The sequence below is a fragment of the Trichophyton benhamiae genome (assembly GCF_000151125.1).
Source record: "Trichophyton benhamiae CBS 112371 chromosome Unknown contix00378_25.r1.exp, whole genome shotgun sequence".
Lineage (NCBI taxonomy): Eukaryota > Fungi > Ascomycota > Eurotiomycetes > Onygenales > Arthrodermataceae > Trichophyton > Trichophyton benhamiae.
In genome coordinates, this window is record NW_003315106.1 from 169,198 (window position 1) to 182,605 (window position 13,408).

Below are 13,408 nucleotides of genomic sequence, written 5' to 3' on the forward strand. Positions count from 1 at the left end.
AAATATGGAAAATAATAAAAAAATAGTCTAATGGGGTATCATATCTATCGTTTGCACATCCCCGTAAAGATCAAAAGCATTCTAAATCATCCAACATACTTAACTGCTGATCAAGTATGGGCATTAGATGTGTCATGAACGGCTGTGGGTGACTCGTTGTTATCATCATTCGATTGCGGCATCGTCTCGGTGCCCTGATCGACGGGCGAAGTAGAACCGCCGCTCTTCTCAACGTCTCTATCCTCCCTGCTACGGCTTCGACTGTGTCGTCGGGGGCTTTCGTGAGGACTTCTACCCCTGGAACTCGACGACCTCCAGGCCCATCGCATCCCCTGTCTACCTCGTTCACTCAACCATTGATAATCCTCTTCTTCAACCAACAAACCACTGGTCCTTCCGGCGCTGCTACTTCGACGATGTGCGCTGCTCATCAACGACAATGCCGAGCGAGGAGCTATAGCCTCAGGGGCATCTGGCTGAGTTTGAGTAGTGGTATGCAACGTCACTATCTCAGGCACTATTCGAGACTCAACGGCTGGAGTGGCGGGTATCACAAGCATTTCAGTAGCTCCTGCCAACCCGTCGGCAATGCTGTGTGCTTCACTAACGGTATCATCCTCAGGCACTATTAACCCATCTTCAAGTGCTGTTTCCTTGACTGCCTTGTTATTTCGGAGCTGCGAGGTCCATCTGCGAATTAAATATTGCTTTATCTTGAACATGGTGCCCATATCACCACCCGACCCATCACTGTCGGCATCCAACAAGATTGTACGTTCAGGGGCACTCCAAACCTTGATGAAATGCCATTTAATGCGTGATAGAATACCCTGTGGAACAACATAATCACGCGGACCCATTCTAGACCAGAGTGAGGGGTTGCGATCGGCCATCTCATTGAAGAAATTCTCATAGATACCTCGTTGATGCGGAGTTTGGCGTCTGCTTGCGAGGTAATGCTTGATTATGTACCAAAGGATGAGGACCAGGAACATGAATGGTACAGTGGCTATGAAGTACCATTTAATATCGGGATCGTCTTTAAAGGTATCAACGTTCATGCCAAAGAATCCAGTGATGAAAGTCATCGGGAGGAAGATGAAAGTGATCCAGCTCAGACGCCACACTATAAATAATTAGCCAGCCGATTCTATGCTCAAATAAAAGGCACTAGCGCTTCTACTTACTGCTGACGTTTAGTTGAATGCTATGCCGACTGTCCCTGATAGAGACTGACTGATACAAAAGGGATATTAGGTTCTCAGTCGGCTTTATCAGATCTTCAGTAATAGTGGTGCCCAGCCGCTCAAAGTCGCCGGGTATGCTTTCCAGCCAAGGAGTATCGGATTCTACGTCATCTGCTCATACCAGATTAGCCATACTGTCTTATCAAGACACTCAATAACCACGATCAACCCACCAGTCAGGTCTTGTAGCCGTGTTATCATCTCTTTGACGATATCAAGGTGGATGAACAGTAACTTTTCAACTTTGAGCCACAGACTCGAGTTGGTCCAAAGCAATGGGGCGCGAGTTTCATCTGCCGGCCGCTCATAAATCTTGTCCTCCAAAATACTAACATGGTCCATTGCTAAATTTAGGAATGAATCCCAGTTTGCTGTCAGGACCTTGAAAATATCGTCTAAAATAATTCTGGTGCTGTGGTAGGCGAGCTGCTCGTCACTTTCAACAAGATCCTTTGACTCAAAGGCAAGGAAGAAAGGAAGTCGTCTCCATCTCTCCTCCCATGTTTGACGGGGCGGGATGAGAGTGTCTTCTAGACATCCAGTGTGAGAATTGTCGAATATAAGGATCGCATTGCCGTTGTCCAGAGAGCTGAGACATGGGACGTATACGTCTTTCCGCTTTTCTGGGGAGTCACCGGTCTGGCAATCCTCTACATGATACGGATTTTTGATATCCGAATCCTCCATTTCCAGGGAGGGCAGCCCTGTAGCTTGTTTGTGTTGAATATAGCAGCTGAACCGCTGTACATATACATCATAGCCACGGCTTGGATTATCTGTTGTCGGAGTAAGCGAAGGATTCACTATTTTTCAAAGTAATGAGTATGTATGCAATGAAGTACCTACCTTGGTCTCCCCAGGAGTCCAGTTCCATCATCTTGAGGGTATCATCCTCCGGACTCCGACGGTGGCGTGGAGTAAGATGCGCAGATTTATGGTACTGCTTCAGATAATCCAGTCCAAACGAGGTCTTACTGATTCCTCGCCACGGATCGTACTGGACTTTCCATGTCTTCCCGTTCAGAAACGGCCGTCCACCACGTCTCTCCGGGTTCTTATGTCGGACATACTTCCCAAAATCGTTGCCAACGAGATCATCCCGGTTGTCGATGTTGAACTTCCTCAGGAGATACTCCTTAGCCCAGTCGGCGTTTTGAACGTGGAAGACACGCAGGACGGCCTCGTTGGTTCGATCAGGGTTGTTGTACACTTTGCGGAGGGATTGAAGATCGAATATCTCTTCTGCACTGACTTTGCGCATTCGAGTTTTGCTCGCCTCTGGTGGTCCAGTTAGCATCCTATAGTTATCATCTCCAGCAAATGTACATCCAGTAGCCTACCTTGCTTCACAAAATCGATAATCAGGACCCGCCCGCAGTGCTGATCGATCTCCGAGTACTCCTTGTGCCATTTGGGGCCCAGGTCATGTCGCCGTGATTGTCGTTCTGCAGATGATAACATGTCAACAACCATCACCACCAAGCCAGAACTCAGCTATCCAATCGGAGAGCTGTCCCTGGCTGACTGCAGCACCAGCGTAACCATGGCGTCTTACTTCTAGGCTGTCCAACAGTCGGTAGCTGTTCCGCCAGCCGCGTTGAGGGCGTCAACTGCTCTGTCGTCGAGTTGCTTGTTAGCCCAAACCAGACGATCTAGTTATGCTCGTAAACAAACAACGGAACGACGCCCAGCTCGGTTTCGGGTACGTTAAACCGCAGCTTAAGAACGACGAATTTCTTCACATACCGGGTCTCGATGGCCTCGTCGACGGAGGGATAGGGTCTCCTGTCTGCAGACGAGGTATTCGAGATCTGCTGCGTGGACGTTCCTCTGAAACCATCGCCGGACGAGCTGTAGGCTCAGCCATCCTGACCTATATCCGACGACAACGGCGATGGTAAAACGAGAGAGAACAGAAAGAAAAAAAAAGGACAAACAGAACGCTGGAATGGAATGCAGGACGAGACCAGCTTCAGATCATGTCTGGACATTGATACAGTCAAATATCAGATCGGGTTGAGCGGAAACGTCGATGAGAAATGCGCTCAGGATGCAGATCGCATGCAGCTGCAGCGAAGGATTTACATTATTATTATAGCTATACGAGGGAGCTGCTGAGGCTGAGCAGGAGATATCATGGAGCATCTTGGGCATGACGGATAACACTGCTAGATTCCAGCTGATTACGCTCATCTGATGCGACTCCAGTGTATCTTGCTGGTATATTAGGGTACTTATATAGTGGACGGCCTGCATCACAAGACCACTGGCAAGGCTCCGAGGATGATGTCGCCCTTGTTATTGCTTTTTCCGCCTGATGGAGACTGCGAGTCATACAGCTGCTAGGGCGAGTGGAATAAGAGAGACTCATAGTGAGGCCGTGTATTATTATGGTGGATGGTGCTAGATATTTATGGTACACAACTCCTGACGACCTGCCTGCCCTATGCCACCCATTTTTCCACCCGTAGAATAAGAGAAACTAACTAGAAACCCCCTTCGCCAGTCGACAGATGACCACCGTGAACCAGCTCCCTCGAAGTAGAAGATAATACTCCGTAGAAAGCTCGGCAAGAAGAGAAAAACCTTTCACCCCGAACTTCCAGTGCGTAAGATAAAAATCAAAAAGCGAAGAAAACAAATATTTGCTGTGTTAGTAAAGCAGCCCGTTTCACGCCGAAGAGAGCGGGTGTGCTGTCACGTATCATATCTACTCAGTGCGGCTTTGGGTGACCTTGGCAGCCTGGACGGCAGTCATCTTCTGGATCCAGCCCTGAGTGGGATGGGGCTTTTTAACGGTACGCAGATCATCAGACGAGAAGCCAGGGATACGCATGTTGTAGTTGCGTTCTAGGACGAGCTGGATGTCGCGGATGTCCAAGGTCGAAGATGGACGGAGTTTGGCAAGACGACAGGCAGCGGTGATCACATCGTCGACGAAGTCGTCAGCCATCTGGAGAACAAACTATAGAAGTCGTTAGATGTGATTTACAAGTTGAATAGGAGGAAATATTTGGGGGAGGGACTGTACCTCTTCTGCGTCAGGGGTGAGCTTTTCTCCCTCGCCGCCTCCGGTAACCTGTCTGACCAGGTCGTCAAGCTTCTTCTTGCTGAGAACACGTTGACCTTCTCCCTCCAACACGTAACCAGGATGCTTTTGGATGGCCGGCTGGCCCATCATTCCCATGGACCCATGGCTGGCTCCAGTGGTGAGGGTGGGTCGGGCGGCCCCCATAGTAACGGGTTCGGGAGTGGTAGAAATGCTGAGGTTCTTGGGAATAGCCATGTTGATCTTTCGGGTATCCATGTTACGGTCGCCAATGTAGGCCTGGGGATGCGCGTGGTTTGATGTCTGGTTGGACTGGTGGATGTTTGAATTCACATCATAGCTGCTACGCGCTTGGTTCACTGCTCCTTGTTGGGAGAGTGCACGTGGTGGACCCTGATTTTGTGGTGTTTGAGAGAGAGTAGTAGCTCCAGCACTTTCTGGAAGTTGTTGTTTCATTCCTGCAACCTGTGCTTGTTGTTGTGAAGCTGCTTGCTGCTGTCCTAGTTGACTTTGTTGCTGTTGAGGCTGTTGCTGTTGCTGAGTGTGTTGAGTCTGTTGTTGCTGCTGCTGCTGCTGTTGCTGTTGCTGTTGTGGTTGTTGCTGTGGTTGTTGTTGAGGCTGTCCTGGCTGTCCTTGTTGCTGAGCCGGAGGGTGTGTCCCTCCAGACCCAGGAGCTGACTGTCCCTGAGGGGCTTGACCGGCCTGGTGGCGCGCTGCAACAACGGCGGAATTTATAGTATGCGGAGCGGGTGTTCCGGCTGCCGCTGATACAGGCTGCTGGACGGCTGCCTGGCTAACGACACCCTGTTGATCTCCAGCACCAGAAGTTTGCGTCTGCCCTCCCTGGCCTGCCTGCTGGCCGGAAGCCGCAGCTGCTGCCGCCTGCTGGTGCTGGAGACGGAAGCTCTCCTGTTGATCCTTGAATTTGGAAAGAAACTCATTTCCTTCTCTATATAATTTATCGGCAAAAAGCTGTCTGTTCTTGAATTCCTGAATCTCCTCAGCAGTGAGGTTTCCAGCACCTTGACGCTGCTGGTACGATTGTCGAACTTCAGCCAGCTTCACTTTTCCCAGCTCTTGTTTCTGCAACGCCGCACCGTATCTGTTCTTTGCTTCCTGTAGCCAGCTATCCACCTGGTCCTTGCTTATCGAGGGAGGGGGTATGAACGTCAGGCTGTTAACTTTGGCCTGGATCTGAGGGTAAAGCGGCTGGAAGTTCTGTGGTTTCTGCTGCGCAGGGTTGACTCCAACCGGACCCCGGCTTATTTGCGGTTGCTGGTCCTGTTGTGTTTGCCCTTGCTTCTGTTGCTGTTGTTGCTGCTGTTGCTGCTGAGCTTGAGCTTGAGCTTGAGCTTGAGCTTGCGCCTGCATCTGTGACCTGTTCTGTTGGTACATCCTCATCCCCCTCATTAGCTGAGTAGACATCTGCGTCAGCTTCTGCTGTGCTTTCGCGTATTCGTTGGACGTGGGAGGATGTGAATGGAGAACTTCCCAGCAGCTCCGAACAGCCTGAGTGTGGACCGCCTTCTGGGAGTCGGCGAGATGGGGCAGTTTCTGGACCTGTTCCGTTCGTATAAGGCTCGACAGCTGTTGTTGTTGTTGCTGCTGGAGAGTTTGCTGTTGTGACTGCTGCTGCTGCTGTTGTTGCTGTTGTTGTTGCTGCTGCTGCGCCGTGTTGGCTGGGGTCGACGAGTTATCCATGGTTGATTGCGATGAAGCTCAGCTTCTCAGTTCTTTCCAACTTTGGCGCACCAAACGCCCCGTTATATAATAATAATATCCGTGAGACTGTGAATAAATATATGCTGTTGATAATAATAATATATTTGCAGGCGGTTCGGGGCGTCTTCAACCGTCGAGCTGGCTTCTTCGTCTTCACTCTCGTCGCCTTTTCTTTTCATCGACGTCAAAATCGCAAACGACGAGATGTCTTGGCATTATCTTATTAGTCATAAATTACTAATCACTTTAACTTTATATTCACATCCATTCAACATCATCGCAACAACAACACGTCAGTTGAACGACTGCATCTCTGCGTCTCTACGCTCTCAGCCTCGCCTGCACTCATAGATGCTGGGCTACGCTACACGGTTTGCTAATCTACTAACTTCTGAAGTCACGCGTTGACGGACACAGCGTCAGAATGGGAACTAGAGGTTATCGTATAGTTCGCTATCGCGGCAGGTACTGGATTTATTACAACCACTATGATAGCTACCCTGAACATTTGGGCGCCGGGATCGTTGCCGGAGTGCCAGTTGATCGAAAAGAATACGAAGGTGAGGACTTACGATCCATACCTAATACTGTTTCCATGGCCCTTAGGAACCTCTATATTCTGTCAAACCATATAGGCGCTAGGTAAACGCGGCCTTTAGCTCGTCTTTACATGTATCAGTGTAAGGCTTGAGATGCAACCTTTTGATCACTATTGAGAAAGAATATAGGGGTTCTTAAGGCCGTGTGGCACATTTTCACCTCGGAATGGAGTCGCATACTAAACCTGTTTCATGCGGTGATAGTATGGCTACAGCAAAAGCGTGATACCTATGAACGCAGATTGGTCGAACTTGAAGAACACTTTTGCATTACAGAGGAACGCGTACGTATCCTAAAGAGCGAAGAGGGTGATGCCAAATCGGAGCCATGGGCGAATATACGTGAGCTTGAGGTGCTTCCGTCCCATTTTGGCGACGCTTCAAACACTGTGTTTATTGAATGGGTGTATCTCATCGATCTTGATGAGCAGGTATTCTCTGTGAATAATCGTGTCTTCTTCAGACTTTGGAATATCCCTCGGGATACCTGGATTACACCTTTTGAGTCATGGGACCTCTCCACTGAGAAATGTCCTGAAGCTTCATTAGAGCCACTCATTCCCGACTATTTCGCCGACGATGCTGAGCGCGACAGGTATAACGAGATGTACAAAAGATATCAGCACTCCGACCTGTATGAATTTTCGGCTGGCGTCGATTATAATCCGCGCAATGTAATGGCTCTAATGCTGTACGAATACCTACTACACCCTTCTCACTCAGCCATGTGGGATTATGTTCCCCAATGGGGATATACAGACTTTGCCTTTCGAGAATTGGCATTTGCTATCCTATCACTAGCAGCTAGTGAATTTCACCTTACTGATGTCCAGAAGTTACATGGTCACTACAGACATCAATCTTCCTCACGTGGATTTTTAGTTCAAGATGACGCTCATGATAGAACGGAGGTTCTACCCATCCTCGGGGCAGGATGCCATACCTCAGTTACCAAACCTGGATGCGCGCCCTTAGAGACTACGTACTACTTTCAGGGTATCCTTATCAGTCTTGTCACTGCAGAGGCACTTTTTCACGAGAGGAATGCTGCTATAGCAAAGGCCGTGGAGGTTGGGCTTCAGAGTGGAAACAAGGAGTTTGAAATAATACTTTTCTCAATCAAGTGTATGATTGTGGTGAAAGTATCCGTGGAGGGCGATGTGACATCAGTCGCACATTCAGGGGTACTACCGGTCACCAATGGAGGCGCAGCTCCATTTCCCCCTGTTGCCGGTACAGAGTCAGCCCTACAGGCACATCCGGGATTTGCAATCCTTCAAATAATGTTTGAACAACAGGTCCAGAAGGACCTTCAACAATTCAGCCGAGGTGTGTTCCCGCCAGAGATATACGCTGAAATCCTCTCGTATGTCGACCCCTGTACCGAACTTGCCTGCAGCAAAGTCTCTCCCGTTTTTCGTAGCATCTGCCAGGCACAAGTGACTACCCCCGATGGACTAGTCACTAAATTCGAGACTATAGACGGTGAAGAAGATAAGCCGAGGTCCTATCATCAATTGGTCCCTTTTGGTACGTTCACATTCAAGGATATGAAAATAGCAACGGTTGCACAGCCCTGCCGCCATTTTGATGACTTTCCAACCGCGTTTAACGGACCTCAGTGGTGTGCTATCATTGGTACCGGAGAAAGGAAATGTGTTATCGCCCAAGCCCGTATCCCGATTATTACGACTGACCTTGACGAAGAACAAGAAGAAGATAGTGATGACTAGTAATACGGCAATTTCGATTGACATGGCCCCATTATCATATACTCTTCCTACTATTAGATCTTATGACTTTCCCTTGTTAAACAAGCCATTGGTATGCCATATTTCGGTTCGTTCTTGATATTTCGTACGGCATCATACCGTTAGAGCATGCATAATCCTGCCTGGGCAGTGACACTTTTTCCAGAAGGCAGATGTGACTTTGTTTCCTCACATCTCGCCCCTCAATATCTCGTACCAATCTCTAGGATTAGAGACGGCAGCTGGGCATAGAGGGGTGCTAGGCCACCATCTTTGGAATGTATATCCTAGATGTCAGTTAAGCTTCCACGAGATGTGTTTCCAGCCACTTCAAAGCAGTAGTATTGCCATATTGAGTGGGCATGGAGCGAAGTTGTGGTCGGTACCACATATGTAGGTAGTAAATACCCAGTCCAATAAACGGGTATATGGCCTCAACAGTTTGGTTCACCTTAGCAGCCCTCCTAAATCTTTCTCCATCCCCGTAACCCTAGCCTCTAGACGCCGTTTCTTCGCCTCCAGTTCTCGAATAGCTTCAAGTTCCAGCTCGATGTCTTCATCCGTGACTTCCACGGCCTCAGTGGTATCCTCTGTCTTATGGTAATCACTGTCATCATATTGGGAGAGATTCATTCGTTCCAGCTCTTCTGCCTGGTCAGCAACACGCTTTTCAAGATATTCGAGGGAAGCCGTTATTTCGCGGTGTCGAGATCGTATAGAAGCAATCTTCTCCTTGGCTCCTGCTACCGGACTATTCAAGGGTTTAGTAGGCGGTCAAGTCCCTTTGGTATCAAGCGAAAACGTACTATACGTTGCAAAGCATTTCTGCACCGCGTAACAGAACCTCAATGTCCAACCCGCTCTTTGTGGTTCTATCTGATGTTGGGGCAGTGGACCGTTTGATAGCATCCATCATATCACCGCCAAGTACCCGCGCAACAGCGGACTGGTTCGTACGGTCTCTAACGGCGTATATGCGGCTGATCATAGACTCTCGTTCGGTCTCTGCTACGAACATCGTACCTCGACGAGTGGCTCTGCGCTGGGACTTGGTGGTGTTATCGACAGAGAAGAGGGCTCGTTCATGGGCCTCCGTGTCACGGATAAGAGTGGTGATGTCATGCTGGCCGAGAAGTGCATTGACAAATGGTTTCGGAGGAGGGAATCTAGAGACGGACGTATCAGATCGAGTACTTGTCTGTATATAGAGGTCGACTCTTACGATAAGTCTGCTATCGCGGACGCGGAGAGAGAGATCTGCTCTAGGTGGTTCTGTAACAAGCTCATTGTGACATCAACGAGGGAGATATCCAATTTACGCCGTGACAATTCAAGAATACCACTTATAAAGAGCTTGGTTATTCAATTTCTATTATCATTTCTTCTTCATCTCGACTTTGATTCTTTTCTGCCCCGAGGTAAACAAAAAAGATAAGCGTTGGTGTAGTTCTTGGCTTAGTCATCAAGTTTGCTCTATACAAAAAAGGGATTACCGACGATATAATCAGAGGAAGGGAATAGAGATATAAAATATTATCAAATGCTTGGTAAGTCCTACCTTGTATGAGCTCGAGTTGAGTTATTCACACAGTGCCATTGACCAGATACGTGCGAGTACTAGCGGCTACTCTATGTGTTAATCAGGCCAAGCGTCTCTAAGTGGTCTGCCTACCGATTGATTTCTGAGAAGATCTATATCCATAGCAGACATATTCTTCCAGCCCCGTTGGTATTTCAGATTGTCGGCATCAGCGAGAAAAGACAGAGATAAACCTCATATTGAAAAATGTACCGAGGGCCAGTACCTGTATATAGAGGTAATGGCCGGGTCAGCATCTGGTGTAACCGTGAAAACCGAGCAGAAGTTTAAGGAGGCAATCGGCTAGGATCGAGTATAGGGTATCATCAAGGATCTTGGTCTCGAGCCTGTCCTGTGCTCAGAGTATTCTGTATTCTCACTACCAACGCTGGGACGACTGATGCCAATAACAGCCGGACTACTTCCTGTCCGACCGTCTGACGCGGTAGTCGGCCAGTATGAAGCCTGCTGCCACCTCTCTCGCGCCAGCCTGCAGCTACGAGCCTTCCAAGCCGTGATTAGAATGCTGTCTGCTTGCTCATCGATGTGTGCGCTGTACCAATCGAGTCTCTTCTTCTTCCGCCTCCCCTCGCCGTCTGTCCTCTCAGCGCCCTCCCTCGCCGCCATAGCCCGGCCTTTCCACCCCCCTCCTACCGCCTCGCCCATCGTCCATCGCCCGCCCTCCCCGTCTTCCCTCGCTGTTCTTCGGTCTCGTGTCTCTGCCGTCTTCTGTCGTCGTCTTCCATCTTCCGCGCCGTCTCAGCTCAGCTGCACTGCTTACTCACTGCTTAGTCATCCACGCTAAGCCCTTCTGCGACGTTCTCTTCGCATCATCTTAACCTCTTCGCAACATCAAGAAAAACAACCAAAAACATCACCGTCAGCGTCTTCAGTTGCAAACGCCCGCAGCCTCGTTTCCCCGTCTTTGCCAGCCGTCTTTGGAGCTTCGCCGTGCCTGTTTTGTTCTCGTTTTGCCCGTGCTTGCCTGCTGAAACGCCGTCTTCCTCTCTCTAGCACGCCTTAGTCACTTCGCCTCCCGGCTCTGCTGTCCTTTAAACGCCCGGCCCCCAGAAGAAGCTCTCGCCGTAGGGAGCTGCTCAATAGCTTCAGACACGATGCCAGCAGAGAAGCGAACGCTTCGCTCTAACCGGTCAGACGCCTCGGCGGACGGCGAGAAACCGCGTTCGAACTCGCAGAGCTCTAGCTCCAACAAAGATAAAGCTGCTCCGACTCGCTCGGCGGCGTCACGAGGCAAGGCAGCGCCAGCCAGGAAACCGGCCTCAGGCTCAAAAAAGGCCACCCCTGAGGGCTCTGACGCTGTCGAGAATGGTGTGAACGGTCCCGAGGACGTGCAGATGAGTGAAGAGCATCTGAACGGCTCTGTATCACCCAAGCAGCGCGACGACAACGACGGCGACGAAGAGATGACTGTTGTTGTTCCTCCGTCGAAAGCTTCAAGACTGTCGGGAGAGCCTGAGAAGAGCCGAAGCGAGTCCAAGATGGACACAGATCAGGATGAGGATGTTCAGCAGGATGAAGTGGTTGACCCGGCTGAGAAAGCGAAGTCTGGTATGTCTCTCTACACTTCTGTATTTCGTGATAAGAATCATGATGGTTATGGATACTGACAAATCTACAGATATCCGGACAAATTTCACATTACTCGAGAGGGCTGTGATGCATTTTGATCTACGCTTTACCCTTAGGGTACTCCGAACAATCTCGTCTATGCGTAAACACCTATCTGCAGACCTACTCGCCAGCGTCATCACATCTGCCTATCAACGTTCGGATCCTACCGCTTCCTTCCTTCTGGCTGCCCTTGATAGACAGTCTGCGTTTGATAACGTTGCCGAAGATATTGATATGGAAGATGCCTCGGACTTGAAATCGTCAGCTACGCCCGCCACAAAAACAGCCGCTTCATCCAAAGAGACCCTGCCCGAGATCGACGTCTATCTTTCCATTCTGGTTCAAATTCACCTGTATGATGCAAAACGCATAGAGAAAGGTGCTCAGTTCTCGCAGAAGCTGGTCGAGAAACTGAGGACGCATAACCGAAGGACTCTGGACTGTTTGGCTGCTCGAGTGTACTTTTATTATTCTCTCTTTTTCGAACAGCTAAAACCGCTTCCGCCTTCGCCGACTGCAGCCGTCATATCCATCAGACCCTCGCTCCTTGCAGCTCTCCGGACCGCGGTTCTTCGTAAGGACACCGACATTCAGGCAACTGTCACCACTCTCTTGCTTCGCAACTACCTGTCTACCTCCCACATCTCGCAAGCCGATCTCTTCATCTCTCACTCCGAATTCCCTGTCGGTGCGTCCAACAACCAGATTGCTCGATATCTCTACTATCTGGGTCGGATCCGAGCCATCCAGCTGCGCTATACCGATGCACACCAACACCTGGTGGGCGCCACCCGGAAGTCTCCGTCGACTCTGAGCGCAGGTGGCTTCTACCAGGCATCGATGAAGCTACTTGTTGTCGTCGAGCTGCTCATGGGAGACATACCTGACCGTGCCATCTTCCGCCAGGCAGCTCTTGAGCGTGCAATGCATCCTTACTTCTTGCTCGTACGAGCCGTCAGCGTGGGTGATCTAGACGGCTTCCAGAAGATCGTCCAGACCTACGGCCCCGTCTTCCGAAAGGACAGCACGTACACGCTTATTCTCCGACTACGACAGAATGTCATAAAGACCGGCATCCGCATGATGTCGTTGTCATACACTCGTATCTCCCTACGTGACATCTGCCTTCGCCTCGGCCTGGATAGTGAAGAGTCTGCCGAGTACATTGTCGCAAAGGCTATAAGGGACGGTGTTATAGAGGCATCGTTGGACCATGAGAAGGGCTACATGAAGAGCAAGGATATTGGCGACGTGTACGCTACCCAGGAGCCGGGAGAGGTCTTCCACGAGCGTATCCAAGCTTGTCTTGGCCTCCACGACGAGAGTGTCAAGGTATGTTTGCTCTTTTGATAAAATCGCTATCTGGTTCTTTTTACGATGTATGCATACTAATATCTGTCTCAGGCAATGAGGTTCCCCATGAACCAGCACCGTCTTGAGCTGAAGAACGCCCAGGAGGCCCGCGAGCGAGAGAGGGAGCTGGCCAAGGAGATTGTGGAGGGAGACATGGACGACGATGACGCCGGTGGCGACTTCGAGGGTATCTAGTCGACCTGTACCTGTACATGGACAAGACACAATCCCTGAACATCCTCCTCCTCCATCACATCCACCTACATCCACATCCCCAAGCTCTCCCTCGCTCTCGACCTGGTTCTCGTTACCTCATCCGTGCTACCTCATCTCACGCCTCTCAGGGCTGCTGTCTTCTTCCTAGCCGTCGACTAGAGACCAACGGCTAACAATCAAGAGACATGCACCTCTGGCGAGCTCGAGAGCCAGCTTGGATGTATGTACAGTCCTTCAACCGACAAGCCAGGGCCTACTAC

General features: G+C 50.0%; 5 protein-coding genes across 5 annotated transcripts; 2 read left to right on the forward strand and 3 right to left on the reverse strand.

Annotated features, from left to right (window-relative positions):
• Positions 1-110: 110 nt before the first annotated feature.
• ARB_07247 (uncharacterized protein) lies at positions 111-2,544 on the reverse strand (the record flags this gene model as incomplete). The annotated part of the gene is made up of 4 exons (XM_003014639.1): positions 111-1,126; positions 1,188-1,358; positions 1,421-2,050; positions 2,094-2,544. 4 exons carry the CDS (start codon positions 2,542-2,544, stop codon positions 111-113), a joined length of 2,268 nt encoding a protein of 755 aa, XP_003014685.1.
• Positions 2,545-3,957: 1,413 nt separating this feature from the next.
• ARB_07248 (uncharacterized protein) lies at positions 3,958-5,997 on the reverse strand (the record flags this gene model as incomplete). The annotated part of the gene is made up of 2 exons (XM_003014640.1): positions 3,958-4,212; positions 4,240-5,997. The coding sequence occupies 2 exons, from the start codon at positions 5,995-5,997 to the stop codon at positions 3,958-3,960; spliced, it is 2,013 nt and encodes a 670-aa protein (XP_003014686.1).
• A 445-nt stretch (positions 5,998-6,442) lies between these two features.
• Positions 6,443-8,350, forward strand: ARB_07249 (uncharacterized protein; the record flags this gene model as incomplete). The annotated part of the gene is made up of 2 exons (XM_003014641.1): positions 6,443-6,578; positions 6,747-8,350. 2 exons carry the CDS (start codon positions 6,443-6,445, stop codon positions 8,348-8,350), a joined length of 1,740 nt encoding a protein of 579 aa, XP_003014687.1.
• A 465-nt stretch (positions 8,351-8,815) lies between these two features.
• ARB_07250 (uncharacterized protein) lies at positions 8,816-9,655 on the reverse strand (the record flags this gene model as incomplete). The annotated part of the gene is made up of 3 exons (XM_003014642.1): positions 8,816-9,119; positions 9,175-9,534; positions 9,591-9,655. 3 exons carry the CDS (start codon positions 9,653-9,655, stop codon positions 8,816-8,818), a joined length of 729 nt encoding a protein of 242 aa, XP_003014688.1.
• Positions 9,656-11,062: 1,407 nt separating this feature from the next.
• Positions 11,063-13,127, forward strand: ARB_07251 (uncharacterized protein; the record flags this gene model as incomplete). Its single annotated transcript, XM_003014643.1, has 3 exons — positions 11,063-11,516; positions 11,587-12,911; positions 12,984-13,127. 3 exons carry the CDS (start codon positions 11,063-11,065, stop codon positions 13,125-13,127), a joined length of 1,923 nt encoding a protein of 640 aa, XP_003014689.1.
• Between the last annotated feature and the right edge of the window lie 281 nt (positions 13,128-13,408).